A 17,242-nucleotide genomic window follows, 5' to 3' on the forward strand; every position below is an offset into this window, starting at 1 on the left:
TATTTTAAAAGTAACATGTGAACTCTTGTGCAAAAATGTTTTTTAGGTACTCCTGAAACAGGATAATACTACACAATTGGTGCAAGATGACCAAGTAAAAGGTCCTTTAAGAGTACGTATTTTGTACAGTTTAAAATCTAAAACGATTAGTCATAAATGCATGCAGTGATTTATTGAATTTTACATGTGCGAATACACTTTTGTGTTAATTAGAAAACAACAATACAAATGAGGTGGGGGGTGTGTGTGTGTGTGTGTGTGTGTGTGTGTGTCGCTCAGTTGTATCTGACTCTCTGCGACCCCGTAGACTGTAGCCCACCGGGCTCCTTTGTCTGTGGGATTCTCCAGGCAAGAGTACTGGAGTGGGTTGCCATTTCCTCCTCCAGAGGTGTTGTATAGTTGATATAAATTATGACATTAACAATGTCTGTATCCTTAGTTTAAGAATGTTAAATGTCTTTAAGAAGAGTATTTTAGTACATAAGAATATGAGTTTCACTGCTTTTTGTTTCAATTTCTTGGATTCAATACTTTTTCATATTGTTACCACAGAGGTTTGACTTGCTAACTGTGCTATACTAATATGAGTCTGAATGTTCTGTTGTTCAGACTTACCAAGTAAACTATGTTGACTTAATAATTCAATTTAATCAGTACCTACATTATGTTTCCCATCCATGTCTGGCCATTTGTTTATGTTATAAATCTTTGTTATGTCAAAGTGCCACTTCAGTTAATATCTGATATACAAAGGTCTGGAAGCTGAAAGAAGTTCAGTTGGTCCATCTCTCTGTATCCAGGTGAAACTTTATCTAAAAGGTCCCTTAAATATAAATGCTGAATCCAATAGTCAATATTTCTATGAAGGAAAATTGAAGTTATTTTTGTTATCTTTATGGTTTTTGGTTCTTATACTCCACAGTTTTCTTACAGGCAATACGATATAGTAAAAAAGCTCTGAAATAAGACTTAAAAGACTGGGTTCTCATCCTGAATTCTTTGCAGATTATTTTCTTTTCCTGAGCCACAATTTCCAATGTATAAAATGGGGTAATAATAACTATCTTACATAAGCCTCAGTGTTTTGGGGCTGGAACTGCATGATAAACGTTAGAGCACTATAAATGATAAAGATCTCTGGGAATATAAGGTAGACTTACCACAAATAGATATATTTTTTTACCCAGTCATATGGTTGGTAGGAGTGATTTAGTTTATTTATTTAAATTTGATGATGAAATTTTGATTTTATGTTTTAGGTTGGAGCTATTGTTGAAACAAGGACATCTGATGGATCCTTTCAGGAGGCTGTTATCAGCAAGTTGACAGATGCTAGTTGGTATACTGTGGGTAAGTAGTTAAGTAATTTAATCGGAAGGCTTTAATTTGGGGGGTTTCATATATATCCTTCTGTTTTGTAAATACATTGAAACATTATGTTGGCAGGGAAATAGGTACTTTTTCTTGTCAATTTACTTGATATAGAATGGGTAAAATTTTAATGACAGCTTGATGGTAAGTATCAATTATCTCTTTACAGTAACTTGGTCATTTAGGGTTATTTCATCCAAGAGTGTACTCCTTTTTTAGGTTATCTTGATATTTCCCTTCTAGAAAGTTAAACTCTATGGTTATATTTCTTCCTTTAGAAAAGTCAGTACAACTTAGTCATCAGACTTTTAAACTTTTTCTGGAATTAAAATTGCATAGTTGCAGTCTTTTATTGTATTGCTGCCTGTTTTATATAAGGGTAATACAGATGTTACCATGGAATTCACAGACTGAAAAAGTCCTGGCCAGAGTAGATTCAAGCCTAGATGATCATAGCTTAATTTTTGATTTTCAATGTAGTCAAGACTCTTAACACCTTTCTGGAAAGATATAAAAAAAAAAAAAAAATATATATATATATAAAGATATATATATATATATATATATATATATAAAGATATATATAAAGATATATATGCTGCTGGGTCATTCCCTGCCAGTAAAGAATCTGCCTGCCAGTATGGGAGACACAGGTTCGATCCCTCGGTCCGGGAAAATCCCTCGAAGTAGGAAATGGCAACCTACTGTGGTATTCTTGGCTGGGAGATCCCATGGACAGAGGAAGCTGGTGGGCTACAGTCCATGGGGTCAAAAGAGTTGGACATAGCTTAGTGACTAAACAACAATATATGCTGCTAATGTAAATACATTTTTAACATTTCATGCATAAGCTTATGCTGACTTTAAAAAACTTTAGTGAGTAGCAACAAGTGTCACAATACATATAAATGGAAACCTAAATATAGTACTCACATAGTTGCTGTCATTGTGCTGATGAGAATAACAACAATTAGTATTTCCAAGTCTCCTTTCAGTACTTTGAAACTACACAGTCCTGCCGATATCTTTCAATCCTTGGCTTCACACTGAACATCTGTGGCATTGTTTTGTTTTTACATGTATGTCTTGGTATAAAAGATGTAATTATAATATTATGGTTTCCCTGCAGAAGGAAAAGAAATGACCCTTTAGATTTATTTTTAGTTTACTTGATTTATTGCTTTGGATAAAAATCATTCATCTCTAGTTGATGCTCAGAGATGTGAAGAACAATTTTTAGTTGAAAATTGTACTTCTGTGTCTTATGCTGTGGCCTTTATTAATAGTAGCAATCTGCTCTATGTATCTATTATTTTCTAACCATCTTTATTCTTAGACCTCCTAGAAGTTGATGTTGGTTCACAATGGTGCTAGTATTCTGAACTCTATATTTTTAGGAGGGTTAGTTGTGGCCATTGATAGTTGTTTGAGATTTAAAACTACGCTTAAAGTTAACTCTCATAGATTAGGTAGATGCAATTTTGCTGTATTAAATAAAGCCGTGGTAAAAATTAAAGGAGTTGACGTGTGCAGAAGCATGGGACATTATATGATGCATGTTTCAGATACTAATGTACATCCTATTTGGTACTCAATATCAAGGTTACAGTCATAGTGCTTGTGAAGTTTTAGTGATATAATGCTCAGCTTCTACAGAAGCAATACTTTTTTTCACGTTTTCACTTTTTGGACTTCTGCACCCCAGAATAATACCTCAATTATGAATAACAATTTCTATCCTTTACATGAATGGCATTTTAGTATTAATACTTAAACTAGTTGATACTGAGCATTCTCTGTGGTGATTTTCTGTGACAGGTAATTACAGAAGAAATAGTATAATTTTTTTTTCTCCAAGAGCTTAGAATCTTAATTGCATATGATTCATGTATTAAACAGTGTACATACGACTCACATGGTGCTAGTTTAAAAGAAAATGAGAATTTGAGGACCTCAGGTCTCTCCAATTTAGCATGTCTAGGATGGCAACCCAAGGATTTCTTTTATAAGCACATTGGGTGAATCTAATGCAGGTAGGACATAGTTACGAAAACAGGCCACATTTGTTGAAACAGAAACTAATTTGGGAGAAAAATGCAAAATAAGATTTTTACATCTGTGTAATGAGACAAACAGTGATCAAAAAATTTTAAGATGGAAAGATACTCTTCTCTTAAGGAGACTCAATGTAGCACTCTGCTATAAAGAGTGTTTAGATATTGAAGGATGCAGAATACATAAAGAAGGATCAGAGTTAGAAGATGGTAAAATAAAATGTGTGGTGTCTCATGGATCACAGACTTTGTGTATTTTTAATTAGGTGGCTACTTATCAGTTGGATTTAAATTCTTTTGTAATTTTTCTTGATTTCTGATTTCTAGCAAAGTGTTAACATAGGTAGAATCAGAAAGTTACACAAAAGTGTTATTAATGTTCTTAATGATATTTTTGGTTTTAAAGGAACTTGAAATTACATCACACTATTAAAAAATGAAACAAAAGGGGATACCACACTACTAGTTTGGATAAAATAGGATAAAATGATTATAATCATTAGTTACCAAAAAGTTATCTGAGAAGGTAATATTGACTCTTTATATAATATAGGTATTAATTTTTCCTATTATAACCTAATAAATTTTTAAAGAGATTATGGATCTACCGCAACTCAATTAAAAAAAAATGTAATATTACCTTGCCCTCTAAGTGTTGAATGATGAATAACACCAGTTCATGGATTTTGGCATTGGGGGGGGGGGGTGAGACTTGGAAATATCTCCTCTTCTATAATAAGACACTGCCTTTGTAGCATAGTTCATTCATTTGGCAGTTCTTATCCTTGCATTAAAGATAAGGAATGTATGTAATTGTATTGTTAATCTGTCCATTCAGGAGATATCAAAAATCCTGCCAAATACAACTGTCTGTGAGACATTCTATAACTGTTCCTTTGCTTTTTTAGAATATAAAAATAACACACTTATTTGAAAAATATGGAAAATGTGAGGGAAACTGAAAAATAAGGAAAATGTAAAGGAAGTAGTTGCTGTTTGCTTTAATTTATATATAAATATACGTAGGTCATATATCAAGTTTAACACTAGAATCTTTTTTAATCTTATTTTTGTAACATGTTTTTTAAGATTTGGGATATTTTCATACCTTGTACTTATTGTTCTGCATATCAGTTTTATCATATCTCATGGAAATTCTAAGTTAAAGGAGTAGAGGAAGTTTAAGATTAAACTGGTGAATGAACTGACTTTTGTAGAATGTTCTTTAGGCTTAAGAGGCTTTTAATTTGATTAGAACCTCTTATGTATGACAAGGCTTCCCTGGTGTCTCAGCTGGAGCCTGCAATGCGGGAGACCTGGGTTCAATCCCTGGGTTAGGAAGATCCACTGGAGAAGGGAAAGGCTACCCACTCCAGTATTCTGGCCTGGAGAATTCCATGGAGTGTCCATGGGGTTGCAAAGAGTCGGACACAACTGAGTGACTGTCACTTCACTTACGACAAATTTGTTATAACCAAAGTCAGTGACAGAATGTTTTCAAAGCCAAGTGGTTATTCCACTGACTAGAAAAGTTTCACTAACAAAAAAAGTACCAAGTAACATCTCTTCAGTCTGGTGATAGACTTTAACCCATTGTTTAAATAGCTTTTTCTGAGACTTAGCATTCCCAGGACATTTTACTAATATAGTTATACATTTGAACATTAATTTCTTAGGTTTCTAGATTCATTGATTTTTTTAGATTAGCTGCTGAGTGGCATCTGTAGTTATCACAAACGATTTTGTAAATAACAGAACTATTGTTTTTACCAAGGCTGTCCATAACTTTTAAAGTATTTATTATGTGAAATGTTTTGTTAATTGTAACTGCTATTGCTAAGTCTCTTCAGTTGTGTCCAACTCTATGGACTGTAGGCTGCCCAGTTCCTGTGTCGTGGGATTCTCCAGGCAAGAATACTGGAGTGGGTTGCCATGCCCTCCTCCAGGGGATTTTCCTGGCTCAGGGATCAAACCTGGCTCTCTTGTACCTACTGCTTCAGCAGGTGGATTCTTTGGCACTGTGCTACCTGGGAAGCCCATACATATATACATGTATATGTTCTTTTGCATTGTGGTTTATCACAGGATACTGAACATAGTACCCAGTGCTATACAGTATGGCTTTGTTGTTTATCAGAGTCAGAATTCTTAACTTTCTTCCCAGTGTTCATTTTATGCCTCTGCTTCGTACCTATTTATTATCATTTTGATCCCCTCCTTAACTAAATTGTAGCTCACAGATTAACCTTCTAATGCTGGACTTCTTTATCTATAAAAGGAAAATAGTGATGCCTACTCTGCTGAGGCTGCTGTGAGGATTAGGACATAGTGGAAGATTAATAAGTAATAGTCAATTGTATCTTTGAATAGATAAAGTTAATTTACTGTTGTTGTTATCAGTTATTCTCCATCATCTAACAGTGCTGTGATAACCAGTAGAATGTTTTGTATTTAGTAGTTAGACTGGATCCCTGTTGCTTTTGTTTCTTTGAAGTCTAACAATTTAGGGTTAGGCTTTGTATGCTTTTGTATTAGCATTATTTTGTCTAGTGTGATTAAGGTTATCAAGTCTTAGCTCTGTTACTGTCGTCAACTTAGGTTTTAGTATTTATATAAAATTTACTGACAGGTATAATTTTTGTACTGTTCTCTTGCACTCAGTCAATAATATATTTACATGCCATTTTTGCCAAGTATAAGACATTTTGTGCCTTATAATTACTGAATCTTATACTCTGACTTTTTTTCTCTTGTCATGCTGTAATATTCATCTCGAACCAAAAATAAACTAAATTTACTATATAGACCAGTTAATTATTTCACTCTTATCAAAGTTCCAGAGTCACTCTTCAGTGTCTTTAAATTACATGTTCTTTTAGGTGATACTTGTAACATGGAAGTAATGGAGAAAGCTTCATATAGATGGAACTTCTTCATGATTTTTTTTTAATTTAAATATTAATTTGTTTAGTTGCACAGGGGCTCAGCTGTGGCACTTGGGATCTTTAGTTGTGGCATGTGGGATCGAGTTCCCTGACCAGGATCGAACCTGGGCCCCTTGCACTGGGATGGCTGAGTCTTAGCCACTGGACCACCAGGGAAATCCCCTTCTTCATGATTTTTATAATCAAGGGTGTCCTGATTAAACAGGTCCACTATATTGTTGGGTTTTCTGTTCATCTTTTAGAACATCTTGAGAAATTATGTGGCTCAACAGACTTGTATAAAGTATTCAAATACATATCTTTGTATAGTTTTGTGAATTAAAAAAAGTTCTTAAACTGCTTCTCTTTTTCACTTGAAGTTGGAAGGGTTCCTAGGTAGAACCGTACAATGGTTGTTTGTACCACTGTTGTCTTTCATTTTTATGTCATTTCTAACCATGATAAAGTATGCGGAAGTGAAAGTAATTTTTTTTCTTTAAAAATTAGATAGATTTCAATGTGTATGTTTTAAAAAAACAAGAACTCATAATATTAAATTGTTGAAATTTCTCATCAGGGCATTTTTATTTGAGGCTGCTGTTGATTAACAATAAAAATTGTGAAAAAGATTTTGTTTCACAAATTTCATATTAGTGATTGGTCTTAAACCCGCATTTTCCTTCCTCACACCTCTGTGTCTTAACTGTAGTATATATTAGTGTATACGTATGTGTCCATTGTCATCATTTTTGCTACTGTATTATAGGGTAGGCATTAAGGAAAATTGGAACTTCTAGGTTTCATTTTTTAGCATACTTACATTAATAATAGCATGAATTATTTTAAGTTTGATATGACAGTTTCATGATTTTGAATTTTTAAAAGTGCAGTGGTTTATTTGTCAGAATTGATGATACCATATGAATCGTAATTGTGATATAAATGTTTAGAGCATTGTTAATCAAGTGTAGATTAGTGATATAATGTTGGAGAACATTGTGTTTTATCTTGTCATTGTATCTGCAGGTGATCATTAATTCATGCATCATTGACAGTATATAACACAGATGATTTTATGTAATCAGTGAAAGTGAAAGTCGCTCAGTTGTGTTTGACTCTTTTCGACCCCATGGACTGTATAGTCCATGGAATTCTCCAGGCCAGAATACTGGAGTGGACAACCTTTCCTTTCTCCAGAGGATCTTCCCAACCCAGGGATTAAACGCAGGTCTCCCATATTGCAGACGGATTCTTCACCAGTTAAGCTACAAGGGAAGTCCTTGTAATCATTATGGTTCTTTAAATATGTGTATCAGGAGTTTTTAGTTTTCTTATTTTCTCCTGCATGTAAGAGAATCTAAAACTAGGTATCTTTAGTCTAAGAGGAAGAACTGTCTGAGGTAGATAAATATTAAAGGAGTTGAGCATTCTTACATAATTATGTTTCTAGAATGAAAAAAATAAGTTTATGATTTGAAGACAGTGTGTTTACTGATAAAACAACCCTTTAAGAAAAATTCAGGATTTCAATTACATAGATAGCATAGTAAAGATTCTAAGATGTTATCAAATTAGGATGATGTACAGTTTTCCTTTCTTAACATTAACCTATTGTGTCAAAATAGGAAAACATATAGAATTATAAAAAAGTAAATCTTAAAATTAATGATCATTTTTTGTGTATGTATGCTTTTCTGTATATGTGCTTTTTCCATAACCTATATAAACATTTGTTGATGTGTACATGGCATTTTAATTATCAGAGGTAAGGATTCTGTCTTCTTGTATTTTATCTTTTCATAATGCTGGGTATCAGGTGTCTTCTGAGAACATTTTCTTTGTGAATATCAGATATTAAAATCAGTATATTTCTGAAAAGTTAAACTTATAAAATTACCAAAATATATATAGCTAGATATATGGAGAGCATGCATGCTTGCTAAGTTGCTTCAGTTGTGTCCAACTCTGTGTGACCCTATAGGCTGTAGCCTGCCAGGCTCCCTGGTCAATGGGATTCTCCAGGCAAGAATACTGGATGGGTTGCCACACCCTCCTCCAGGGGATCTCCTGACTCTGGGATTGGACCTGAGTCTTTTTTGTCTTCTTCATTGGCAGGCAGGTTCTTTATTACTACCGCCACCTGGGAGCTGTTACATTCCTTACCCTCATATCCTTGAAATATTTACACATACTCCACAAGTAGTATGATTTCTTTTTAATGTAGTAGAAGTAAAAACTCGAGAAAGTTTCTGTGCCATTATGACTTATTTTTTAGAATTAAAAAAGTTTTTCATCTTTCTAATGTTTCCTTGATTCTTCTTTTACTTCTAAACATCTTTCACCCTCTTCTAGCAAAAGAAACAAGTTGAATCTTGTGACTTTAGAATTTGGCAGCAAGTATTTCTGTTATAGTGGGTTATCATGCAAAGTAGCAGCAGTAGAGTAATCCACCAGCATTACCAGAAATTAAGCAGTTTCTGGATGTTAGAGATACTCTGTTGATAACTGTTGCAATAGTAGCGTTCTGTGCAGTTAAATTTTTTTAGTGTGAATAAATTCTCTGATGTCTTTTGTTTATTGCAGTGTTTGATGATGGTGATGAGAGAACGCTGAGACGTACCTCTCTTTGCCTGAAAGGAGAGAGACATTTTGCTGAGAGTGAGGTAGGCTTCCATGGATGAACATTTTGAATTGAACAGCAGCTCCTAATATAGAGGCAAAAAGTGATTTAATTTGTCTGTTTCTTATCCAGACACTTGACCAGCTTCCATTAACAAATCCAGAGCATTTTGGAACTCCAGTAATTGCAAAGAAGATGAACAGAGGAAGGAGGTCCTCTCTGCCTGTGTGAGTGTTTTCATGTACATTACAGTTAGCACAACATTAAACAAGTGGTTTTTCTACAGTGGCCAAATTTGTTTGGGTGACCTTTCCATAATATCTTGTATCCTTGTTTTAGACAGTCTACCTTGAGCAGACCTTTTTCTTGATTCTTAGACAAAGTAATAGAAATAAATCACAGCTCCTTTTTAAAACAGGCTATTTTTGTTTTGAGTTACTTTGCCAAATTCCTTGGCATCTCTGGTGGCGCAGTGGTAAAGAATCCGCCTACCAACTTAGCAGACTCAAGAGACATGGGTTCAGTCCAGGTGGGGAAGAAACCGGGGAGAAGGAAATGGCAACCCACTCCAGTATTCCTGCCTAGAAAACTTAATGGATAGTAGAACCTGGTGGGCTACAGTCCATGAGGTTGCAAAGAGTTGGATGCAACTGAGCGTGTGCATGCGTATGTGCATGCGTGTGCATACACACCCCCACACCCACAGATGCACACACATGCCAAATGCTTTAATTGATATGATTTTCCTATTTGAAGTGAGAATAGTGTGTTTTTTTAATCTTTCTATTTCAAAAACATTTCAAATTGAAAAATAGAAATCATAATACAATAAACTTTCATATACTCATCATCTTAGATTCACTAAATTATTAAAACTTTCTGGCATATTTGCTTTATATTTCCTCTCTATATATACATATATTATTATTTTTTAATAATAATTTTAATTGGCTGAACCATTTGAGAGGAAGTTGCAATCATCATTACTTACCCCTTATTTGTGTAGGAATATACGGACATTCTCTTATATAGCCAAAGTATGATTATCAAATTCAGAAAAGGTAACACTGATAGAATGCTATTATCTAAATAATATATAGTATGTATTTCTGATTTTGCCACTTGTCCCAATAATAGTCTTTATACCATCTCCCGTTTCCAGGATTCAGTCCAAGATCATGCATTGCATTTAGTTTTTGTGGTTCTTAAGTCTCCTTTAACCTAGGAGAGTTCCTCAGCCTTTTTTTTCTTTTCATGACGTTGACATTTTTGAAGAATACAGGCCAGTTGTTTTGTAGACTTTTCCTCATTGTGAGTTTGTCTAATTATTTAGTTATCCAGGTTAACTAAATAAACATTCTGATGTGTTTAATGAGATCTTTTCATAACCTTTTAGAAAATTAGAGTGATTATCAGGCATAAGAAGTCGAAGGGCAGTCTCTTAAAATGTATTTGGCACAATAAGTACTTCATGATGATATAGCTTTTCTGTCCCAGCCAGTAGCTGGCATTAGAGTGTAAGTGGATAGCTCAGAACTACTTCTGCGGGACCAGGGAAATATCTATTCAATTCTAGTGTGGATGAAGAAACTGTTACCCTGGGGTAATAACTATATCAAAATGGTTTATGTTAAGATCATGATAAAGTTATTCTAACTTTTAGTAACGAAGATGAAAAAGAAGAAGAAAGTAGTGAAGAGGAAGATGAAGATAAGCGACGTCTCAATGACGAATTATTAGGAAAAGTTGTAAGTGTGGTATCTACATCTGAGAAGAGTGAATGGTATCCTGCTTTGGTAAGTATAGTTTTTTTGCAAGTTAATTAACCTCTTAAAATATTTGTTTAACATGGATTTTTAGAAACTATTTAAAATATTTTGAGAGTGTTACACACATTTAGTTCGGACTTCCTTGCAAAATTAAGCTTTCCTCCTCCAGTCCCATGTACTTCACTGTCTTCTTTTGTTATTTTCTTTCTTTAATTCTCTATAACCAAATATTTATTGGGGTCTTTCAGTTTTTCCTTCAAAATGTGTCCAGTGGTCTCTTTTTTACTCCGTTCCCATTACCTTTTTTTACCTGCTTACCTCCAGCATTGCTTAACTTGATGCCTGAATGCCTTCTTCACTAAATACAAACTAATTTTCTAGAAGTAACTTTTTTTAGAGAAATTTTACAATACTGGTTATTCATGATAGCCCCATTCTCAAAAAAAAAGAACCCTGCACTGACTTCCATTAGGATCAGTTTTGCATTCTTTAGATGGACATCTGAGGTCATCCCTAGTTATTAGTTTGTTTCCCATTTTCACTGTAAGCTGTCTACTTAAGGCTCTTTCTTAACTGCTTCGTGTATAAGACCCTTCACTTCTCCAGTCCTTTACCTCTTAAGTCGATTGGTATTTACTGAGGATTTGCAGTGAGTTCAGCTTTTCTTTAAGCACCTTAGAAAATAAAGATGTACGAGACTTGTAATGCATTGCCCTCATGGAGTTTACTCTACACATCTTAAAGGTAATGTTGTAGTTAAATATTATATAGTAATTTTTAAAACTTGATGTAGACAAGAGAATAGGACAAAGAGTATTAGGGAAAGGAAGGCTACACCTTGGCTTTAGAAATGGCAACTCTTGGGTAGGTTGGTAGAGAAAACTAGTCTTTGCTTACTTGGGGAAGGAATGAGAAGGTATGGGCAAGAGAATTACTTCACAAGAAGAATCAATAAACTTGGTAATACCTATCTCCTATTTCTCCTCTTCCTTCTCCTCTCCTCTTAAATATGTCTCAAGGTTCAGCTCAAGTCCTAACCTTTTCTGCAGATTCTCTCCCAACTACTTCAACATAAGTATGCTCCCTTCTTCTCTGTGTTTTGATATCACTTATATCTCTAATAATAATTTTTGCATAAAATATGTCCCAGATTAGATTGGACTCCTTTAAGAAACTGAGGGCATTTTTTTTTGTAGGTTTCTATCTATGTGCATGTAAATACATGACTCACTTCCTATGTAGTACATTTACTTTATATAGGAAAAGTCTGAAAGTCCTTTGAACCTTTCAGTTGTACAGGCTGACAAGTAAATGGGCTTGGATTCAGAATACTCAGATCATAATTTGCCAAGAGATTTAAAAAAAATAATAAATGCCATTACTCAACAGGCTTATCATTTCTGAGGTGAAAAAAGATGAGTAAGAGTCCGTCTTACAGTTGATGATTTTAGTATAATGCAAGGATAATCCAAGTAACTGTAATATAAGATAGTTTGCATTCAATATTAGGACTTCTTGTCCCGAGACCTTGCATTTATTTGAAAGAAATCCAAAAAAAAAAAAGTCTTCATGAAGCTGGTGCTTTTGAACTGAGACTTGAAGGATTTAAAGTTAGTCAGCAGAAAACTTCACTAGAGGATTTTCTTAGAAGAAGCAGAATAAGAAATAACAAGAAAGAAGGGGTTTCTTCATGAAACTGTGCTCTGGGAATCCATTTTGGCTAAATATTAGATGTGAATAGGGGCATAATTGGAAATGAGACTGGGAAGATACTTTGGATCAAGGGCAGAAGATAATTTGGATCTTCCTCCTAGTTGTTTTTATTTTATCTTATGCCTGGTGTCCTGCCTAGTGTCCCTCTCCTCGGTTATATTTTTCTTGTGTATCTTTTTGTATTTACCCCTCCATTTCAGTGTTAGCTCCTTGAAAGCTGACTATATTATTAGTCTAATAATTTCCAACACCAAACAAAGAAACATTTAGTACCATCTGATATTAAGACAGCTGATACACCTTCCAAGACTTTTCAGTTGTCTGGAGATACACTGTTTAATGTGATAGCCATGAGTCCTATGTGACTAAGTTTAAACTGTTAACTAAATGAATATTGAATAGAATAAAACTTCAGTCTCTCAGCTGTACTGGCCACATTTAAGGTGCTCAGCCCCATGTGATTCATTGCTTCTGTATTGGTCAGTGCAGACAGAGAACATTTCCATCTTGTATAACGTTCTCTGGTTGGTGCTAGATCACAGAGGGGCTAATGTTGAGCAGGTACATTTCAGCAATTTATTAGACTTTAATTTTTTTTTAATACTAAGCTGTAGAAAAATAGATTGGTTAGTTACTAATGTTAAGACATTTGTTAGTTTTAAATGTTAAAAACTTTGAAAGTTCATTACTCAGATTTTCTCTTATCTGTTGAATTACTAAGAATTGTGCATTCCTTGGTAGGAATGGGAACTTAGGTGTTTATTTTAAACAGCCAGATTTTAAAATAGATCCTGATTCAAATTTATTTTAAAAAATTACAATATGCCTTATTTTCATTATAGCTCATACATTCTGTGTTTTAAACAATAAATGAATTATATTATTTGGCTTAGAATAAATCCTAATATTTTTAAAGTGGTCACATTATGATTTATATTTCATTAATTATTCATTTTATAATATAATGGCTGGGTAAATTAAATACATCAGTTCAGTTCAGTTGCTCAGTCATGTCCAACTCTCTGCAACCCCATGGACTGCGGCATGCCAGGCTTCCCTGTCCATCACCATCTCCTGGAGTTTACTCAAACTCATGTCTATGGAGTCAGTGATGCCATCCAACCATCTCATCCTCTGTCGTCCCCTTCTCCTCCCGCCTTCAATTTTTCCCAGCATCAGGGTCTTTTCAAATGAGTCAGTTCTTCACAACAGGTGGCCACAGTATTGGAGTTTCAGCTTCAACATCAGTCCTTCCCTTGAATACTCAGGACTGCTGATTTCCCTTAGGATGGACTGGTAATTAATTAATTATTTAATTAGTATAAATTAAATATATAGAAAACCAATATGCTAAAGAAAACTTACAAATTGATAGTTTGTAAGTAATTTATTATTAACTGTGCATTTTCTTGTCAAATATGATCTTTTTAAGAAGTTAGGGCATCCAGGATTATTATTTTAGAAAATACATTCTTTCTTTGAGCAGAGAAAATAATGGTGAATATGTTCTTATTTTATATTTCAGGTAATATCTCCCAGTTGTAATGATGATATCACAGTGAAAAAAGACCAGTGTTTAATTCGGTCATTTATCGATTCTAAATTGTGAGTAATGAATAACTTAATAGTGTTACATTGGGAGGAAAAAAATGAAAACCAGGACTTTATTTTTGAAAGTTTAATCATTTTATGAACCTGAGAAGTTATTACTTAAAATCTTTTCAGTTTTTATAATGTAGGTTATTTTTTACTTGAAATTTTTATATAAAACTGAATAATACGTGAGAATAATATTTTTGAAGTTTTTAAATGAAGTATAGTATTGATTTTCTCCCTAATTGTAAGAATTCTATATTTTTATCATGTGTACCATTTCATATTATGAAAAATGACATTTAATGGGATTTATATTACTAGAATAATTATTTTGACTTTTTTCTGATTAAAAGTCATATTTTGAACTCCAATAAAATTTAATTTTAAAAATGTCAGATTTTTTAGAAGCCTTCCTTAACCTCAACTTTGCTTTTTTTCTAAAAAACTGTAGAATTTCTCTTTATTGAGTTGTGATTCTCTGTGAAAAATTTGATACCATAATGTATTTTACAAAGATAAAATATTTTAATATTACCTTCTATTGAATTTTTCTTACTAAATGGCATAGTAAATTTGAGAAATATGAAAGATCAAAATAGTATAAGGAAGGGCACCCCATTCTGTGTGCAAGAAGTTTGCATAAATAGAAATATTACAAATGTGAGACTCTCAAATTATTGTACTTTGAGTATGTGCATCTTTAGAATTAAGATACTAGCTTTGCCTATATTACCTCTTGCCATTTTTTTTGAGAATTAGGATATACATGGTCTTTTTAAAATAATTTATAGGTAAAGTGATTTTGATTTTGAAATTTATATTTTTAGGTGTTAATATGACTATTTAAGTGATAATTCTTATTTAATAATGGTTTCCCTCCCATTTATTCTTCTCTATAATTAGTTATTCTATAGCAAGGAAGGATATCAAGGAAGTAGACATTCTCAATCTGCCTGAATCTGAGCTCTCTGCTAAACCAGGTAAAATAAGGATGACTCAGTCTATTATTTCATGGTATGACACTCTAAATGGCAAATTTAGTGACTAAAACAAGACAGTCTTTTCTGGCACCATTTGAGCTGTTTGAGTTGATATCTGTTCTTCTTTGATGCCTTTTTTAGTGTCTAGATAAAGCATTTGACCTGTAATACTTTTTGTGTTTTACCATGAACATTTCTGACAGTATTCTCTAGAGAAAAACATTAATATAATACTGTAACTTATGAAATATATTTAGATTTACTATATCATTTTAGAAGTAATATCTGAATTTGAATCCAAATCTTCTGACTCTGAATGTCTTGGCTTTGTATTCTATGCTGCTAATTGCATAACAAATGCTGAAATACATTTTTACTTTTAGGGCTGCAGAAAGCAAGCATCTTCTTAAAAACTAGAGTTGTTCCTGATAATTGGAAAATGGATATAAGTGAAATCCTTGAATCATCCAGTAGTGATGATGAAGATGGCCCAGCTGAAGAAAATGATGAAGAGAAGGAAAAGGAGGCCAAAAAGGAAGAAGAAGAGATGGTAGGTGAAATTTCTTGTTTGTAATATATAGAAACAGTTTAATACTCTATAAAAATAATACCTTCCTATATTTTCCCTGTGGTTAGATTGTTTATTTCTTGCTGTCTTTTTCTAGCTCAGCTTTATTTGGAGGAGGAGGATCTTTATGGCTTTCAGTTTAGTAGGCAAATCAGAGCTAATTTCTAGTGGGTAAGAGATTACAGGGGCTTCCCAGATGGCATTAGTAGTAAAGAACCTGCCTGCCAATGCAGGAGACAAGAGACATGGGTTCAATCCCTGGGTCAGGAAGATCCCCTGGGGAAGGGCACAGCAACCCACTCCAGTATTCTTGCCTAGAGAATCCCATGGACAGAGGAGCCTGGAAGGCTACAGTCCAGTCCATAGCGTCACACAGAGTTGGACACAACTGAAGCCACTTAACAGACACACAAGGGATTACACAGAAGAACTTTTCAGGTTAAATGAGCAACAAGTGCATTTATTAACATCTTTTCCAAATAACCAAGGAGGAAGACAATGTAACTTTTAGGTATATTCCATGTATTAGTTAACTCATTTAAATTACTGCTAGATGGAGTAACTGTTACTCTTCTACTTTAAAGAGAAAAATGAGTCAGAAAGGTTAAGTAACTTTCCCAAGATGGCAAAGCTCAAATGTGGAGAACAGAGATTTGAACCCAGGTCTGGTTTGTCTGAACTTTGAAATCTCAACTCTTTTAGACATTTCACAGTATCTCAAGGATAATGGGGATTAAAAGAATCTTATCTAAACTGAAAGAGTATTTTGTTTGGCAGTTGGATAAATAATAGAGAAGATTTAGATTCTGTTTTATAAGTGTTAATGGTTTTCTTTGTAATATCACTGTGTTCTTGAGAATGTATATGTAATTGTAGGAAATCATTCATGAAGCTCCACATAATTGCTTACATGAATATTGCTGTCTATTTGTTCAGCAATGTTTTGCTAAGTGGTATAAACTATTCAGTATATTTTTGGCTGTTTTGAGGTAAAGGGGCTTGTGGCAGACAAAGAGAATGAGTTTACTGAAAAAGAAGACCTATTTGAGCGTCAAAAATATTTGCTTGGAAAATGTGGAGTGCTCGTTTCTTTTTAGCATACACAAATATGAATTTATAAAGCAAAATGAGTATACTTGTGTGTGATATAGGGTATACGGTATTTCTTTCCTTTTACTTCCCCTGCAGTATTTGGGTTTTTGCACTCTGAAATCAGAATGGCGGTTCATACTTACAGGCTGCCTACAGAGTTGCCATAGTAACGTGCTGTTGGTTTTAAGTGAGCATGCTCGGAAAGACAGGAAGGTTTTGCAGAGGCTTGGCAGGTTGCCAATGGAGGTTTGCCAGATGCTTTGAAATGGGCTGTCTTTCTTTTCCTTTCATGTAATGTCTGATTTTTATGTGGAAGAGAATGTAAGTAGTGCTGTATAACCCTGCGGATGCTATGCCCTAAGAGGGAAAGCAAATATTTGCAAGTCAGACTGAAAGATGTTCAGACACTGTACTGATTAAGTAGAAGGGGAATCTAACCATTTTGCATGTGAAAGAAAATGCAGCATATAGGTAAGATTTTTTTATATATGTTACCATTTTGATTGCCAAAAATGAGGTTAAATAAGAATTTTTAGGTATTGATGATGTGACTGA

The 17,242-nt window shown here is 33.8% G+C and overlaps 1 protein-coding gene across 3 annotated transcripts in view; it reads left to right on the forward strand.

Moving 5' to 3' along the window:
• The window catches only part of ARID4A (AT-rich interaction domain 4A), a 58,108-nt gene that overhangs the window by 5,417 nt on the left and 35,449 nt on the right, over nucleotides 1-17,242 (forward strand). For all 3 annotated transcript variants that reach the window (XM_020876198.2, XM_020876201.2, XM_020876199.2), the window contains exons 4-11: nucleotides 47-112; nucleotides 1,260-1,350; nucleotides 8,933-9,012; nucleotides 9,102-9,196; nucleotides 10,633-10,765; nucleotides 13,977-14,056; nucleotides 14,951-15,027; nucleotides 15,411-15,577. In XM_020876198.2, the coding sequence (XP_020731857.2) occupies nucleotides 47-112; nucleotides 1,260-1,350; nucleotides 8,933-9,012; nucleotides 9,102-9,196; nucleotides 10,633-10,765; nucleotides 13,977-14,056; nucleotides 14,951-15,027; nucleotides 15,411-15,577 (789 nt within the window). The remainder of the gene's footprint in view (nucleotides 1-46; nucleotides 113-1,259; nucleotides 1,351-8,932; nucleotides 9,013-9,101; nucleotides 9,197-10,632; nucleotides 10,766-13,976; nucleotides 14,057-14,950; nucleotides 15,028-15,410; nucleotides 15,578-17,242) is intronic.

This window comes from Odocoileus virginianus, chromosome 6, assembly GCF_023699985.2.
Source record: "Odocoileus virginianus isolate 20LAN1187 ecotype Illinois chromosome 6, Ovbor_1.2, whole genome shotgun sequence".
Classification (NCBI taxonomy): Eukaryota; Metazoa; Chordata; class Mammalia; order Artiodactyla; family Cervidae; genus Odocoileus; species Odocoileus virginianus.